General features: G+C 37.4%; 1 protein-coding gene across 1 annotated transcript in view; it reads left to right on the top strand.

Annotated features, from left to right (window-relative positions):
• CASC5 (cancer susceptibility candidate 5) overlaps positions 1 to 11,922 on the top strand; it is a 27,759-nt gene extending 15,837 nt beyond the window's left edge. The window contains exons 12-26 of the mRNA XM_009574215.1: positions 463 to 525; positions 652 to 750; positions 3,526 to 3,641; positions 4,466 to 4,556; positions 6,037 to 6,153; positions 6,807 to 6,894; positions 7,654 to 7,722; positions 8,142 to 8,181; positions 8,305 to 8,406; positions 8,865 to 8,965; positions 9,250 to 9,318; positions 9,464 to 9,573; positions 10,150 to 10,268; positions 11,583 to 11,705; positions 11,817 to 11,922. Of these exons, the coding sequence (XP_009572510.1) occupies positions 463 to 525; positions 652 to 750; positions 3,526 to 3,641; positions 4,466 to 4,556; positions 6,037 to 6,153; positions 6,807 to 6,894; positions 7,654 to 7,722; positions 8,142 to 8,181; positions 8,305 to 8,406; positions 8,865 to 8,965; positions 9,250 to 9,318; positions 9,464 to 9,573; positions 10,150 to 10,268; positions 11,583 to 11,705; positions 11,817 to 11,922 (1,413 nt within the window). The remainder of the gene's footprint in view (positions 1 to 462; positions 526 to 651; positions 751 to 3,525; positions 3,642 to 4,465; positions 4,557 to 6,036; positions 6,154 to 6,806; positions 6,895 to 7,653; positions 7,723 to 8,141; positions 8,182 to 8,304; positions 8,407 to 8,864; positions 8,966 to 9,249; positions 9,319 to 9,463; positions 9,574 to 10,149; positions 10,269 to 11,582; positions 11,706 to 11,816) is intronic.
• The last annotated feature ends 5,352 nt before the right edge of the window (positions 11,923 to 17,274 follow it).

Below are 17,274 nucleotides of genomic sequence, written 5' to 3'. Positions count from 1 at the left end.
AGAAACTAGCCCTTGTTGGCTCAGAACTTGAATGCCATGTTTTTACCTTGAAAGCTGCTGGCAGCTCAGATGCTTTTTGGTCTCTGTCTACATAGGACGCCCTCTGTGAATGGTTGGAGTCTCTCTCAGTTTTATTATTTTTTAGTATGTTACATATGGGTTTCCTCCCATAGAAAAGTGAACTCTGTCGTTTCATTACCGCTCTGACACAGATTTTATTTTACGTTAGATTCTTAATCTAGTTCTCCTTATTATTTGTCCTGAGTAGTTGTTTCCTCAGTTACTTCATTCAGCACTGGAAACACAAATAAAGGTCAACCTCTACATTAAAATTGCTTTTTTTCTAGAATTAATGAGCTTAGGTTCATATTTCCGTAAGAATATTATTAATCCCAGCAATATTTCCCCCCCCCCCCCCAACTCTTTTTTTTTTTTTTTTTTTTTTTTTTTTGGCTAGTTCAGCGAAGCAGTCAGATGGAGTCTCAGCTTCTCACAGATAGCATTTGTGAAGATAATTTGCGGGAGGTATGTAAATAGCTGAAAGAAGCTAACTTCTTGTCCTAACAGGAAAAATAATTGTGTGCATATATGCAAGTAAGTGTTCTTACTTGAAAAAATTACTTAGCTGTACATTTTTCCTAATCTTTTCAGAAATTTCAGAATGGTGTTATCACAGTTGGGGAGTTTTTTACACTTCTTCAAGTCCATCTTCCGATTCAGAAGCCCCGGCATAGCCATCTTCCAGCTAGTGTGAGTATCTGTCCTTTGATATGCATGATATAATTGACCTTAAATTATATTCGTCTTTTTTTTTTTTTTTTTAATTTTTATCAACTAACCAGTCTGTATTAAAGGCCTTTAAATGAGTTAAGCCAGAAGTCAGTTCCACCTTGGCAAGTGTGTTAGACACTGCATGCTTCCTCTTGTCTCTTTGCTTGTTCACCTCTGATAAGTCTGATGCTTTTTTTTCTTCAGTACTGAAAAACAGAACAGATTTCAGTCTCTTCACAAAATACCATATATTCAGGCTTATCTGTTCTTGGATAAATAGCTAATTCTTGCTTTTTTAACCTGTTTTAAGGACGATAAGTTTGAAGGTAAGAATTAGAAGCTCAGTCTAACCTTTTCACTTCATCTTCTTACTATGTCCACCATCCACTGAAATCAGAATCCTGAAATGCTACTCTGCACTCCTACTACCTGTTCTACTCTCTTCTTTAGAAGTGCTTCACCATGACACTAGTACTCTTTATTTCTTCCCCTGAAGTCTGTTCTGCCTGAACCCAGTTTCAGTATCCTCATCCTGAAAGGTTTCTGCTGAATTCTTGCAGACATGGGAACAACAGTTTTTTTGCACGCAGACAAGTGCCACTCATTGGCAGTAACTTGATGCTCAACAAGACAGTAATCTTACCTCACAAGCATCCTGAAAACAAGGCCTTGTACACATTTGTGTAGCCAACTGAATTTCTAACTGGGTGCTGGGGCTGGTCTCTGTTACCTGTCTGGATTTCGCAAATAATTTTTATAAGGAATGGTACTTACGTAATGAAGTAGTGTGAATGAGCTGCTTAGTTTTCTGTACGTAGGTATTGCACTGACATGGAAAAGTTTCAAGTTTCATAAACAGAGAAAATTTGTTTGTAAGATTACAATGCTTAGTATTTATTTAATAAAGTATATGGGGATTTAGTTCAAATACTTCCATTTCCTGCTGCTTACTACAGTTTCTACTAGCACAGTGAACAATGCACTGGGGCAGTGGAATAGCCATCCTGGAAAGTGGAAAACCTTGGCAGTGTCTGCATAATTTTGACACTGGTTTGGGAGTTTCTTCTATGCCAGTACTTATTCTAGAGTGCTGGAGAACTTTTCAGTAGTATGTTCAATGTTAAGTAAGTTCTAACAAGACTTGATCTTCCTTCTTTCAAATAGGTAGCAGGACACCTGTTTTGGTAGGAATTTTTAATATGTCTTTATAATAATAAGGGTAAGAGTGAAGTAGTCACTATGTATGAAAAGGAGTGGTTAAGATCATATTCTTCAAATGGAAAGTGGTATTTTTGTGAAAATTCTTTAATTGTGAAATCATTCTAGTACTTCAGATTAGTTAAAAACTGGCTCCTGTAGAACCAAGTCTTACTGCTGTAAGATGTCATGTTGTCAGGGCAAATATGTCAGTAGAATATTCACATTAGAAATTTAGATCTCTTCTTGGAAATAAGGACTGCAACTGTGGATCTTTTTTTGTTAGTTTGCAGAAAGCCAGCGCACACAGCTGGTTTTATATGTTTGTGGGGCACACGTGGTGTTCTGCCTTTCTTCACTGCCTCACTGCTGGCTGAATAAAATTCCTGTGTGTCAACTTAGCAAGAGCGAGTAAAAAGTCTGTCAGTTTTCAAGTTCTTTAAAACTGTTATGATAAAGGAATGAAAACTGATTAAAAAGAATTGCAGCTAAATTAATTGTTGCATTCATAAGGCGTGGCGACCTGGTTCAGGAACGGCACGGCGACCAACCCCGGGCCGCTCGGGCCATCAGCTCGCAGACACCAATGTGGTGGACGGCAAATGGCGTTTATTGATAAGTAACACAGCATTATATACCTTGGGTTTATGACGTCACTTCCGTCTGCTTACACTACAAACTGACCACTATGGGCTATCAGGGGAGGGGCCCTACCTTTCCGGCCGCCAGACCCTAACTACCTACAATTAATATAATTTGTATTGATTAAATGGCTTCCTTTATGACTTGTAAATCTCTTCCGTTTTTATTTAAAATGCTATACTGTCTTAGTTACAGTTTAGTTTACACTTTCAGTTTGCAAATTTATTCATACTGAGCTGTCTCTAAATATTCATCAGGCTTACAAAACTCTGACACCATTCATTAGTGACTGATCTCTGATAAAAAACAAACTCCGCTCCCACCCCCCAAAAGCCCCTGAAAGCTTTCTCTGAAGGGATGGAATTAATGTCAATTATTTATGTGCTTCAATATGTAGGTAGCTTGCTGAAATAGCCCCATTGTATTTATCTGATGTGCCTAAGACTTGTTGAAAAATTGGGAACTTCAATTCTGAATCAAGCATAGCTATCTTGTTTTATTCTAGAGCACTCTTGTTACCTGGATAATGTACGCATGTTTTTCAAGTCTTCATCTAAAAGGAAGTTAACTTTCAATTTTTTTTTTTTTTGAGCTCTAGTGATGAGGCATATGTCCCAAAAGGAACTCCATGCTCAAACATGAGGAAACCTGGGGCATAAAAGTGGAATGAGCTATCCAAGGTTATATGACTAACTTGTCTCAGAATGGAATAGGACAAGTCCAGAATGAAAACAATTGTTTAAGTATGTCAGGCTGCCTCCATTAAGGTTTCTGGTTTTTTTTCTCTGTTCTGCAAAAATAATGATTCCAGGCCTTTTGCTGATTTCTGTACATGAATTGATTGGAAGTTACTGGTTCTGAAAAATATGCATTTTTTTCTTTTTCTTCACAATTTTTCCCTCTGTTTTTCCCCAGTGTGCAGTCAGTGCACCACCTACTCCAGAAGACCTCATTTACAGCCAGTATGTTTATCGCCCCAAGCTGCGTATTTATGAAGAAGATTGCCAGGCCCTTTCTCAGATGATAGATGAGTAAGTGTTTTTTCAGTCACAGAGTATGTTAGTAATTTTATTTTTTCAGCTCTGGTTGCATGCAAAGTGGCCTGAAGAAAGTTAATACATTACATATGGGAAAAATAAAAAATGATCATTTACCTACTTTATGCTGGTAGCCAGTTTATTACAGATTTAGACGGTATAGGGCTAACTCTTGGGGAGGAGTTGTGGTTATGGAGCTAATTAAAGTTTTATTTTCCTCAAGTAATTTATCTTTTACTAATAGAGTGTTTCAGCTGCACATCAGAAGAGTTAGAGTAAAACTTTTTAAATTGTATCAAAAATGATCAAATATAGAAAGCAGAATCATAACAGGTTACTACCCGTTGTTTGTTCCAATCTTCCAATGTTTATTAGGTTGAAATATCGTCATCATGATTTATTTTCTTATCTGAAGGACACTTCTGGTCTGATTCATTAGGCCTTTTACAATCTATGTGCAAAATCAAGTTTTATGATAAAATTCAGAATTGGTAGAAAGATTTTTCACAGCCTCATTAGCACCACTTCCTATTTCTTTGGCTCTCTAGCTCTCCACCTTCTGTTCAGACCTGCCCTCAACAAAAAGACTAGAGGAAATGATCTTTGTATTATGTGCTAGAGTTTAACAAACATGGCCCCCATTTAATCAAGGCTTTAGAGGGTCTCTCCAAGATGTAAGACTCAACTAAACGAAAATATTTACATTTCCATGTTTTAATTAGAAAAGCAGAATGAATTGTATAAATACCAATGTGCTGCTTTATGTGCTCGGTCCAGTTGCAACAAGGCTTTATTTCAACTTTTTTTCCACATTTCAGGTTAAAACCGTATGCAGATCTCCAGGATCAACTCCTGGTGAATGTGAATAAGAGTTTGTGGGAAGTAATGAGAACCTGCTCTGATGAAGAGGTAATACTGCATGAAGAGATAATGTTGTTTTTACATAATGAAGAAGTAAGGTTAATTTATGTATTCAAATAAAATAAGAACCAGAATGGTCACAGAATAATAGTAGGCAAGTAGGTGATACAAGGCAAAATATTTTCTGAATGGAAAACTGCTATGAGAACTTCCAATATGTCAGAAGAATGCATATTAAAGGGAACATGTTGCCATAAAACAGAAAAACTTGATAATTGAAGTTGATAATTCAGGTTAGTTGAGGGCAGGAAAGAGGAAAGAAATTTTAGATGGGCCCAAACAAACAGTGCAATTTTGGAAGGAAAAAATGTACTCCTCTTACTGTAGAGGCTCTGTTGCTTCATTGGTGGAGCAAAATTGTCCATTAACTTAAATGTTTATTTAGTTCAGAAAGACATGTGATGTTGCAAGACATATAATGAACAGAAAATATGTGTCATTACACAAAAATAAAACTGCATTTGGAGTGCAACAATGGTGTCACATGCCAAAACAAAAGATGAGGCCAGAGGGTATTTAAAGGAGAATGCTAATGATAATGGGGACAAAAAAGCATGCCAAAGACGTTTGCATTTAAAACCCAGAAGCATTATAAAAGTATCCCAGTCAGAATTGAGAAGGTAGATCAAGAGATTCTGTTTTCCGTGGTTCTAATGCCAAGAATAAAATAAAGATCTATTCAATGAAAATAAAGAGTCAAAATTGTTAAAAGACAGTATTTTTCATAGTTCATCATTAGATTGATATAGGATATCACTGAGGCTAGGTTATTAACTAGATTCAGGAAGAATTATGCTTATGAACAATGAAAGCACCTAGAACCCTTAGCTAAGAATAACAAATTTGAAAGATTATTAAGCAAATCTCTACACACTGCAATTAGAATTGGAATGATACCACCTAGTGGAAATAGGCAGATGGCAAACATTGTAGAAAAAAGCTTTTTGTACATTTCTCTGCAGCTTCTGGATTGACAGCTGTCAGAGAAAACATTGAACTGCATGATCTGTAGCTATGTTCTGTTAAAACAGGTTTTAAGTTTACTTCTTGTGCGTTGGGTTCTGCCTGGACTTCCGTGAGCATTTCAGTTAGCCTCCTTAACCGTAATGGGACAAGTGTTCTAAATACATATCTCAAACAAGTGGGATGAGAGACTTCTGATGTTCTTAATGAAGGTGCCCTGGTTTTTGATAAAAGCATCTCTTCAGTTATTTGCGCGGCTCCCTATTTGAGTAAAGATCTTGTTGGATCTTTGCAAAGAAAATCAGTTACTTTAGTAGACAACTGTACTTGAAATAACAGGGATTGTCCAGTCTTAAATTTGATTTAATTTGCAGGTGTCATGTAATACTGCTACTAGAGAAATGGGAGGAGCAGAGAAGGGAGAATGAGTCTAAAGGGTTGACTGAACAATCTTTTGTTGCACATTCCCATTCACTTTCTCTTATGTATTTTCCATTCATTGCAGCTGAAGAACTTTGGAGCAGAATTGAACAAAATGAAATCCTATTTCACCAAGGAGAGTAAAATCTTGGCTCACAACGAGAAAGTGACATTGTACAGCAAATTGCTGCAGAGCGCGCAGGTAATGTGCCACAAGGCTGCAGAGGTTTAGCTTTAAAAAAAGGAACTTCTACCATATTTTGTCCATCTCTGACTGTCAAGTTTAGGAGCCTAATTATTCTCTGTAAGTGTGCATTCTCTTGAAAGTTTCCTTCTTATTAAACGTACTTCTCTCTATTTATATGCAAATGTAAAACATACTGGAACAGTGACTTTCTTGCACTTACGCTGTAGGAACCTTCTGCCTAAGGGTTTTGGCAATTAAAGTAACAGAGTGAAAAATGGGAGTATTAAAGGAAATGCCATCAGAAATTAGCTCTTTACACTGTAGTAATGTCAGTATTAGTAACTGACAAGGAAATGCAGAAGTAATGCATTGTGATAGGTATCAGAAATTTGTATGTGTTAAAAGCTCTAGGAATTTATTTATTTCCATGTCTTATCTCATCCCTTCATAAGAAAAGTCATTAGGAAGATACATTGTTCAGTATCTAGTACTTTCTTACGTATGGCTAATGCCTTAATGTTTTTCAGTCTGCCCCTTCGTTCTAATGATAGATTATATCAGCTTCTTTAATTAGTTTCTTAGCAAGCAAAGATCCATGTGGTGGTCCCAGGAGACAATTCAGCTTTTTAAAAAATGTCACTGACTTGAGTACAATTTTCCCATCTTAGGAACAACACGGAAAGCTACAGTCAAGGATAGAAAAGGTGGATGAATTGCTCAAGGAGGCAGAGAGCTGTCTTGTTGCTCTGGAAGCAGGTATGCGTTTCCAAACCGGTGACCGATATGCTGATTTCTCTATTTTTCTGCAGAGCTGCTGTTTAAATGGTCAGTTCAAGATTCTGTGTTTGGTGGTTGCTTGGAATTTTACAATTCCTTTGTTACAAGTATTTGTTAGGCCTAAATGCCTTCATTTGTGTCTGCAAACTCGTCTTGTGGGAATCACTTACACATCATATGAAGACTGGGAGTATATTTGCGCTGAAATACACAATTATAATTGTAGCCTATGAACATGTAACCAAGCTGGCTAAATCTGCTAGCGATACCAGTACAGCTGCTGGCAGCACGCAGTTCAAAATGGCTGCAAAGCCTGCCAGCGATCCTGCAGTTAGGCAAGACTAAGCTTTGCACTCCAGACTGTACTGTTTTCAGCATCATAGCTGGATGGTTTAAAACTTGTTCAGCTGTGTTCACACAAGCTGCAGTCAGTACTTGGCATTGCTGCATAATGATGCTCTGTGTATTTTCACTTCTTTTCTTCCAATTGGATTTTCTTCCAATGCCTAAGTAGAAATCAAATTGCACAGTAGCAGCTTTGAAACAATGCAATAAAAGGAGGTTTCCTCGTTATCTGTTACTTTTTGAGGTTTTTTGGTAGATACCCTTCCAGCTTTTTGTACATTTTTCTTAGTTAGCTTTGAAATACTAAGATTTATAGAACTCACAGACAAATAAAATGGAATCTAAGTGTTGAATCTGGGAGTTCTGCAGAGACCTGATACTTCTTTCCTATAGATTCTGACTGGGAAGAATGGGAAGCAGACTGCAGTGATGAAATGGCAGGAGGGAAAACCCTAGGGGAAGGTAATGGTACCAGCTGAATGGCACTTTTTGTTTTGTTTTTTAAATTCTGGAGAGGGTGATACTCAACCCCCACCCCAATATATTAATTCTGATGTGGATGCAAACACTACTGCTTTCTTTTCCGCATTGGATATAGCTAATTACACAGATGTTAAAGTACGAAAAGGACTGTTTTACCCCTGGAAAAAGAGAGTTTAGAACTTGGTACAGTGTGACTTGAAGAGTGTGTGCTGGCTATCATATTCAGCACTTTAATTGTTCAATAATTACTAGCCTTTGTTGACCGCATATCTGCATCCAGGTAGGAGTAACAGCCATTGAGTTGAGCTCTTTCATATTGTTAAGAACAGTGACTGCAGAGCAAGTTAGGGCTGTCTTTGCTGCTGTTTTCTCTCATAGCTTTTTTCCCTTTCTCTTAGAATTGGAAAGCCTCAAAGCCCAAGAAGAGGAACTTCAAAGGTAAGATGTCAAAGAGGATCTAAAGACCTTAAATAACATGTGCACATCCAGGTTTGCACATACAAAAACTGGTGTTTTTGTAACCAGTATGCTACATCTCATGTGATTGGTTTATCTTTGCAGAGAACTGTCAGATCTGGAGGCTCAGAATGAGCAAATGCTTGCTCAGATGAACCAGCTAAAGGAAGAAGAAAAAAGCTGCCAGGAACTCCTGGAGACATACGAGTAAGGAAAAGACCTTCAGGTTTTATTTTTATCAGCTTGTTCTGGGGCCTCATATTCGTATTTAAATAGTTTTGGTTTTGGTTTTTCTTGTTATTTGATTTGGGAAATCTTTGGATGCCCATCTCCTCGCAGCCTAGGATATGCAATGAAGCCTCGGTGAACTTCTGTGTGTTATGCAGTGTTTTTCTATTAACAACTTTGCAGTGATACTCTACGTTCAGTCTTTCTATGTCCAACGCTCCTCCAATTCCAAAATGAACATTTATGTAAAATGAATAATATTATGCTTTCGTTCCCAACAGATTCTTACATTCTGTTGGAAAGTGAAAATTTTGTTGGTGTATTATGTGGTAATAGCTGCAAGTGCACTTAATTCACTGATCTTTGTCCTTCAGATAATTTTTTTGGTTGGTTGGTTGAAACTTAGGGTGATGGTGTTTTTTTCCTCCCCTTTTTAGCTTCACTGAGTGGGAGATTACTGAATGGAGTGAACAGCAGGCTGTCTTTAATTTTCTTTATGATTCTATTGAACTCACAGTTGTGTTTGGACCCCCAATAGGTAAGTCGCAAAATTGGTAGGTTTCAGTTTTATGAATTTGAAAGGTTAAATAGTTACATAATAGAAACGTAAAGTTTCTATATTTGTGAAGATCTGCTAAAAGGAATTAGAAAACATACTACAGCACTAGCGTGTAAGCTGAGAGAGGTGGCTTTGAATATGTTTATCAGTGCTTTCTATGAAAATTCAGAAAAGTATGTAATGAATGGCTGTTTCTGAAGAGAAAGAGCTGTAACTCCAGAACTAAGTATGGAAATAACTACTGTTTTTCCTTTCCTTCTCAGATGGTGATGTTTTTGGTGAAGATCCTTCCAGAAAGATAGTTAGCCTGAACTTTGAATCTCTTTTGGATGGTAAGATTTTTCAAGTAGCTTGAAAGTAGCTGCCCTGATAAACCACAAATTTACAGATGTCTTCCCAAGAACAGGTTATCTGCTAATGCATTACTATATGGCTTTTAAAAGATTTCTGGCAACGTGTTTTTCTTTTGTGCTACAGAGGAAGAAGCTCCACCCTCCTCATGTTTAGTCCAGAGACTCATCTTCCAGTTTATTGAAAGTCAGGGATGCTGGCAGGAAAAGTGTCCCACACTGTACTACTTGCCCCAGGTAATGTTCCGGGAAAGCCTATAAGACTCCGGAAAAACATTAAATCTTTTCTGTCACAGAGAATAGGGCTGGTACTGAGAACAAAAGCATCTTAATGAATGCTTCATCAATGCAAATAAAAATCTGCTTCATGAATATTCTGAGGTGCGAGGGGAAGTACCCGTCCCTGAAGGCAAGAGTCCTAAAAGCTGTGGTTTCTTCCTTGTTTGCTACATTAATGTCTGCCTGTCTTAGTGATTTCTTAAAATTCTTTTTTTTCTGCTAGTAGAAATTAAAGAATTGAGCTGAATGCCATTCTGCTTCCTAAAGAATTAATGGTTTAAATTGCCAAGGCAAACTTGGTGTTCCTGCATATCTGTGTACCCCTGTTGACAAAGCTGAAGGGAGAAACTTAGGGCAAAGAGTATATATATTTGTTGTTATGCTTGTACAATTTCATTTTCACATCCAAACTGAGATAGCAGTTAAACTACTTTTTTTTTTTTCTATACTTTCTAGGATTAACTGTGTTTTCAAGTGTCACATAGTTTACCAGCCTGAGTGCCAATGTGATTGCTTTTCTGATTGCCCACTTAGGTTCTTCATGATGTCTCTTTGGTGGTGAGTCATTGCAAGATCTTAGGAGAGGAGATTGAATTTCTGGAGAGATGGGGTGGAAAATTTAATCTTCTGAAAACAGATATCAATGACACAAAGTGAGTAACTTAGATGGAGTTTACACCAGTCCTTCAGAGAGTGTCTCTATATAATCAGGAACAAAACACTGAAATACTTTCAATTTGGTTTTCTTGAAACTGAGGTTTTATGCCACTATCTTTAACAGCAATCTGATTTATTTTAATACAATTGCACTGTAGTATTCAAATACATGGAAATTAAGCTGTTCTTGGATTCAGCCACTTCCTTACTATCATATAACCTCTCCTTCCTTGCTGCTTTCCTGTTTGACTTGACTCACTTAAAACTTTAGGCCAGAGTGTAGCAATGCAAAGGAAACAGAGCCGAGAGTTTACCTGTATCTTAGTGCTTTGTTTCTTTTCATCTTCTATTTGCTTCAGCCAAGCAGAATCAGTCATTGAAGGATGAATGCACTTAAACTAAAGTTTTCTTTAATTTTCTTTTGCTCATACTACTTCCCAATTTTGTGGCATGTCCCAGTGGAACAACATAAATACTACTTCACTTTATTCTTCTATTGTTGATGTATATCCTTAACTAAGATGTGCCCAGTTAATCTTGCTCATGCCTTGATGCTGTTTCCATAGGTTGTTCTAATTTTGTAGTACCCTTTGCAAGAGTGGCGTTCTACTACATGCCATAAAAGCTGTATTTAGTTAAGTCAACAAAACAGATGCAAGGGCAGTCTGTGCTCAGGAAGTTGCAAATTGTGGGAGATTTACCTGGAAAAGGCCTGTATTATGCTTGTTCTAGTTTACGCTATCCCAAAGCATCTGCTTCCTGGGCATTATGTCCTTGGTGATGGTCTTACCCATATTTACAATATTCAACTCTGGCCTTCCTGCACGTTGTCATAGGCAAGAGTACTGTGCTAGATGGAAATTTGGCCTGATTTAAATAGAGTTGGATTCATGAAACAATCTTAGAATTATGGAATTGAAGGTAAATCAGTCCTACTTAAAACTTCAGAAAAGCTACCTAGGAATATTTTATGTTAACCTAGAAAACACATTTTTGATTACTACTTTATATTCTCCCATAATTTTTGAAAGGTTCTGTGAATTATGTGTGTATTAACTTTTTCTGTGAGGAAAGTTGGGGTTTTGTATTCTAACTCAGTGTTAAAATGTTGATAGTATTACAGAAGAAAGGTTCTTTTAACCTTATTTATGAAGTTACTGTTAGTCTATGCTGGAATTCTTTAGAAGTTATTGAGCTTGTTGAATCAATTACATCACTTGTTTTTCTATCTGGAACCTAATTCAAAGGTGGTAGCACTACATTTGAATATTTTGTATTGATCTTTTTGTTTGTGTTTGTTTCGCATACAGAGTGAAGCTTTTGTTCTCCGCTTCCACAGTTTTTGCAAAGTTTGAGTTGACCCTGTCTCTATCTGCCAGCTACCCATCTGTTTCACTGCCTTTTACTGTCCAAAACCAAATTGGGAATATTGGGTGAGTTGAACAGAAAGAACCACTCCATATGACTTAAGTTTCAAAGCTAGGGGTGGGGAATTAAATGTTCCATATCCTCTCAAACACGTGTGATAATTTTATCTTTCACAGGGAGGAGGAGATTTCTGCTGTTCTGTCCAATGTACCTGTTGGTTACCACTATCTGCGGAGAATAGTCAGCTTGATTCATCAAAATTTGCTCCAGGATCCCAGATGATGCACTAGATCTGCATGCAGGACTGAAGAAGTCAGACTGGATATTCTTTGATTTTAGTCTTGTAAGAATTCAAGCTGTCTCTCACCAGAATAGGAGTGCTGTTAGCTACTCAGCTCTTTAGTAATCTTGTCTAATAATTGGTTGATATCCAGGATGCTTGGTGTAGGCCACAAGTTTTTATAAAAGCAGAGGTCTCTAAAGAGGAGAAGGAAGAATTTCTTATGTCTTTTATAAATCCAATCTGCCTTTTATCTTCTTTCAGTCACCAGTGGTCTTGGCCTCCTTGTATATGTAGTCTTCCCTAGTATGGATATTCTTCTGATATAGCATATTAATTCTGTTCTGGGTTGATTTACAGAGCTCTTGTATAAAATAATTATGAGTATTTTCTAAATTAACATGACTGGAATTTACTTTCACTATCACTACTTCACTTCTTCGTAGCATTTTAACATATCACATCACACTTGATTTTTATCAGTTTCCTGGAACTCCTCCCAAAACACAGAAACTATAGTCCTGCTGCTGATTAACCAAATAACCTGTAACAACTAATCAGGTGGCCAAAGTCAGAAATACTTTTGTCATGAAGACTAAAGATCCCTGTGCTTGACCATAGACTTTGTGGTACAACAGACTCAAAGCCATCAGGTTCCATCTGTGTGATCCCTTTCAACTAGAAGTTTGTTCTGATATTCCGTGTCTTTGTCCAGTACAATCTGTCTCTTGGTTTTGGTACATTGAGTTTGTAAAACGTTAGAATTTTAGTGAGGAGGCTGTGCTATTTAAATTTAGGAGGTATCTGTAATATCGCTGGTGCAGTCTAGATTGCTTTTGTATATTTTTTGTATATTACGTAGGTTGAGCTGTTGGAACGGACCTAACCCCAACTGAGTTTATCGTGTAGAATTGCCTACCATTTCTCAACGTCCATTCTGTAGGCAGATGCAAATTTTTGTATCCCTGTAAAATATGTTGCATTTTAAAATGTTTTCATGTGTTTAAGTGTTTATGTATTTTTGTCTTTTTACAAATTTTCCTTCTATTTGGAAGGTAGAAGTTCATTAAACATTTGAATTATTGCTCTTCCTTCTTCAAGTTCTGATTATTGGCTGCTCTATTTAAACTCGTGACTGAAAAGTTGCCTATTATTATTGAAATAACTTTGTTAGCTATTTGGGAGGACTTTTCTTAATATGAACTTGTATTTTTTTTTTCTTGCGTTTCCTAGTGTTAGTCTTCTATGGCCTGGCTTTTGCAGAAGAATTTTTTTTTTTTTTTCTAATTTAGAAAATAGTGCCTAAATTGCAAATGACTTGGGTATTATAGCTGGAATTACTTTTAAATTTCCTAAGGTCGTTGTATCAGCATTATTAACCAGTAGAGGGTGCTGCAGCAGCACTTCATGAGCATTCAGCTTGGGCTTTTTTGTTTGTCTGGTTTAGTTTTCTTTCAGCGTATTTACAAGCTAAAGAATCCGCTAACTGTGAAGACTGAAGTGAGTTTTTGGTAGAGTTTATTATATTGCTCTGGATATTGAATCAAAGTAGCAGAGGAAACAAAGCAAAACAAAGTCATGCATTTGCAGTAGAAAAAGGGGATTAGGCAGAAATTAAGCAGTTCCAGTTTTGTATTTAATTTGTATTTGTACTTGACACTCTTATTTAAACTCCTCCTAGGCATTAGGACTTAAAGATCATGACATCTGTCATCTATAGGACTTGATGTATTACTGTTAAAATCTTCATAGAGATAATATATTTACAAAAACTATTATTTTTCAAGCCAAATTTTGTTGAGAATGCCATTAGTAAAGCTTTTCACACACAGTGCTTATTGTAACTACTGCTCCATCATAAAGCTGGATATGTAATACTAGAGAACTCCTATTTCCACTGCGATTCATGGAGTAAAGCTGCTTAGATCTCAAGTTATGGCTGTACCACTTTTAAGGATGGGGGAAAAGGTAAGGGAGAAGAAATTAATTACATTTCAAGAATTAATTTACTTTTCTAGGAAAAAAAAAGTCTATAGATGATGATTCTTATTTCATATTTGGTAGTATAATACTAGCTGTGAAAGAATGAGCACTATGTGCTCCAACTACAGTTGGAATGTTGTTTTGACTATGGCTTTCTTCAATGATTAATTTATGGATATCAGTAATAGTGCACATTGTTTTATTGCATTTAATTTAAAGCACCTGTTCTTGTAAATTTGAGGATCATCCATGAGCACTTATGCTCCGGCATGAGTCTGAATCCCAAGAGAATGTCAACCACATCCAAGTTCTAGTATGTTGTGGGAAAGGAATCTTTCATGGTCGTTCAATACTGCTGACTTAAGACTGATATCTTTCTGTATATATAAATGCAAAAGCCTCTTGTGATCTCTGTTTTGTCTTCTTAAATGCATATTAAATTCTTTAGCTCATTGGCAAAAGGTTATATAATGAGGATGCAAATTATTGAGCATTATTAGTAATATTCTGCTTTCATGTTCCCAACATTAGTTTTCATGGGAAACATTCCAAAATCTGGACGAGGATAGCCACACTAGTGGAGAACATATCCACTTAAACATATGGCAATGCTTTGAGGAATGTGCAAAAGTAAAATGAGTGATTGATCATTTTTGCAGTTTAGAGTAAGATGAAAGGACAGTCTAGTGCTAAAGCAAGTGTTTGGCTAGCTCAGGAACGGAAGTAAAATTCTGGTATTGAATCAACTCACTTGCTGTACCTCTCTGTCTCCAAGCCCAGGGCATCTACCATTTGCAAACCAGGTTCTTTAAAGGGCAATCATTGCTTCACATTGTTGAAATAGCTTAATGTTTCTAAACCTGAACTCTGCAAAACACCTACTAATTTCTCCCTTGCAGCTCTAGTGCTACTTCAGTTGCAGCAACGGAAGCTACTAACATGAATGTTTGATATCCCAGTGTTTCCAAGAACTATGGGGGAAAAAGACTTCTGGAAAATAATAGGATATTTATACAAGATACACTGAAGATACAGCAGGTAAATTCAGATTAACTGTTAGATATGGAAAATTTACTTACATTTAACAGCTTAGACTTGTACACAAGCTCATCTGCTTTAATTCTAGTAGCTTTTATTTGTGAAGTTTTAAAATACACAATGATTGGATTTAAGTCAGCAGAGGGACCATAAAAAGTATTTCCTTGGATATGAGATTCTGAAGTGCTCCATGTATTTCAGTTATATGGTGCACTTGAATACCTAAATATACTTAGAGATCTATAGAGACCGATAAAATTTCCTTTTGATATTCTTTTACTGAAAGTTGACTCTGCTGTCCTGTTAAGTCACTTGAAGTTCTCTTCAGGTTGATACAGGATCTTAGAATTAAAAAAGCCATCTTCTGCCATCAGTTGTAAACCGATCTTAACATTCCTTGACCTTATCATGCAAATGGTTACAGGATTTCGATAATGAATGCCAACAGGATGCTGTTCTGTCAGCTTCTGCTGCTGGGTTAGCAAAGCTCAGGAGTGAGCATCACATATACAATATTCCAGTGGCATGCTGACATCTTGAGCTGGGCTTGCTTCTTTTATAAGAAGCAAATTAGGATTATTTTCTGAATGCTTCCTCTTTCTAAGTATTCCTCCGCATTCCCTGCTACACGGCCTGTGACTCCAACTAATGTTCCATTTTTCTCTGAACTTGAAACCTAGTTTTGGGAAAAGAGATTTCCGTAAAGAGGCTCGTGCCTTCCACATTGCTTGTTCTGAAAACCCACAGTGTGGCTTTGTGGTGGTGAAACAAACGGTGCAAATACACTTACATTCACAACTCTCTAATCTAAGTATCTATGCACTTTGAGTGTTTATTGACGTGTTGTCACATTACAGACACACATACCCTGTCACTTAAGGCCAGGCAACCTATTTTTCTTTGTGTGGTATCTGTTATGGGTATCTGCCTGCATGCAAGTGCAGAAGTTGGAGTGCATCTCACAGCTGCAGTCCTCTATTGCTGGACTCGTTTATTGCTGCAAGCTTTCTTCAGCTGTGTCTTAACTCTGATTACCCCTCTGCCCTCCAGGATGGCTCCAGGAGCTTGTCAATGGATTCTCGTAGAATTACTTTTCATCCTCAAACAACCTGTAAATACCAAACTCTTACTTCCAGCCCACAGAATCTTGTAAAGATGAATCCACGAAGACTGGGAGATGGAACTGCAGAATTTCCTGCTCAGAGGCTACAATGATCTCCTTTGATTTGGAAACACTCAGCAATCACAGGCTGATACCACCTACCTTAACCTGAAAAGCTCTGGATTTACCAGCCACTCTGTTACAATACTAAGGGAGTGAGTAAAAACAACCTTTACCAGTAGAAACAACACCTTTTGCTTACCTACCCACTTACCACTCCGACTTCCACACAGCTTCCTATCTTTTTACAGGTGGGCAGGATATTGGTCCTGTGTACAGCAATCAATAATCTTCAATGATACAATAGAAGTCCTGAGCCAGGGCAGCACTGCATCAGAGCCTGCTGCGTGTCCTTGACCAGTTATTCACTGTAACAGAGAAGCTAGTGATAAATCTCAAAAATCCTGTGCTCGTTTTTCAGGAAAGTCAAACAATTTACGCCCTTGGACCGTGTGGGATAGTGAGCTCTCAAGTAATGAGGCATTTTGTGCAATTACGGGGTCAGGCACTCGAGGACGGGCAGCAAACAGGCTCTTGTCACTTGTGGACAACTCATGCCCAGATCTCCATCTCTCTTCACTTGGTCTTGCCCATCTGATAGAGGACAATTAGTATAATAATTATGTGCACTATGATGTGCATTGCCATACACCCTCAGGGGTACAAATGGACAAAAGGTCTTTACCTTAATTTTTTTCTAACTAGTCAGGACAGAGCGCACATGAGGTATGACGGTACATACGCAGTGAACCTCAGGTCTGTATCCTTTCTTCCTCGTTCTGTGCTGTTAGATTCCCATTTGAGTTATGAATAGGCCTTTTTAAAACTAGCTGTGCAAATATTCTCATATATTTAATGCTAGGCTCTTTAAAATCTCATGTCCTTTATCTTTGCGGGACACTCCTGATAGCTTGCCAGCACTGAAATGGGTTTAATAAACATTTTAATGAAAAGCATAAAAACTCTGCAGCTATTTCTAACGTCTGGCCCGCAGCTATTTTGATTATGATGCTTTGTCTAGTGTCAGAATAGTTTCTTGTCAGTGTCTGTGATAACATGGTTCTGCTACGTTTTGTCCTAATGCTTGGTACTAATAAAGCTGGGGGCAGGAGGAATTCCTTGTAAATCTCGGTCAGCTGAAGAAAGGAAAAGCACTGGTGAAATGCAGATT

The sequence above is a fragment of the Fulmarus glacialis genome, unplaced genomic scaffold (genome assembly GCF_000690835.1).
Source record: "Fulmarus glacialis isolate BGI_N327 unplaced genomic scaffold, ASM69083v1 scaffold12500, whole genome shotgun sequence".
Classification (NCBI taxonomy): domain Eukaryota; kingdom Metazoa; phylum Chordata; class Aves; order Procellariiformes; family Procellariidae; genus Fulmarus; species Fulmarus glacialis.
Note: the sequence above shows the minus strand (reverse complement) of the source record. Positions and strands in the feature narration are given on the sequence as shown.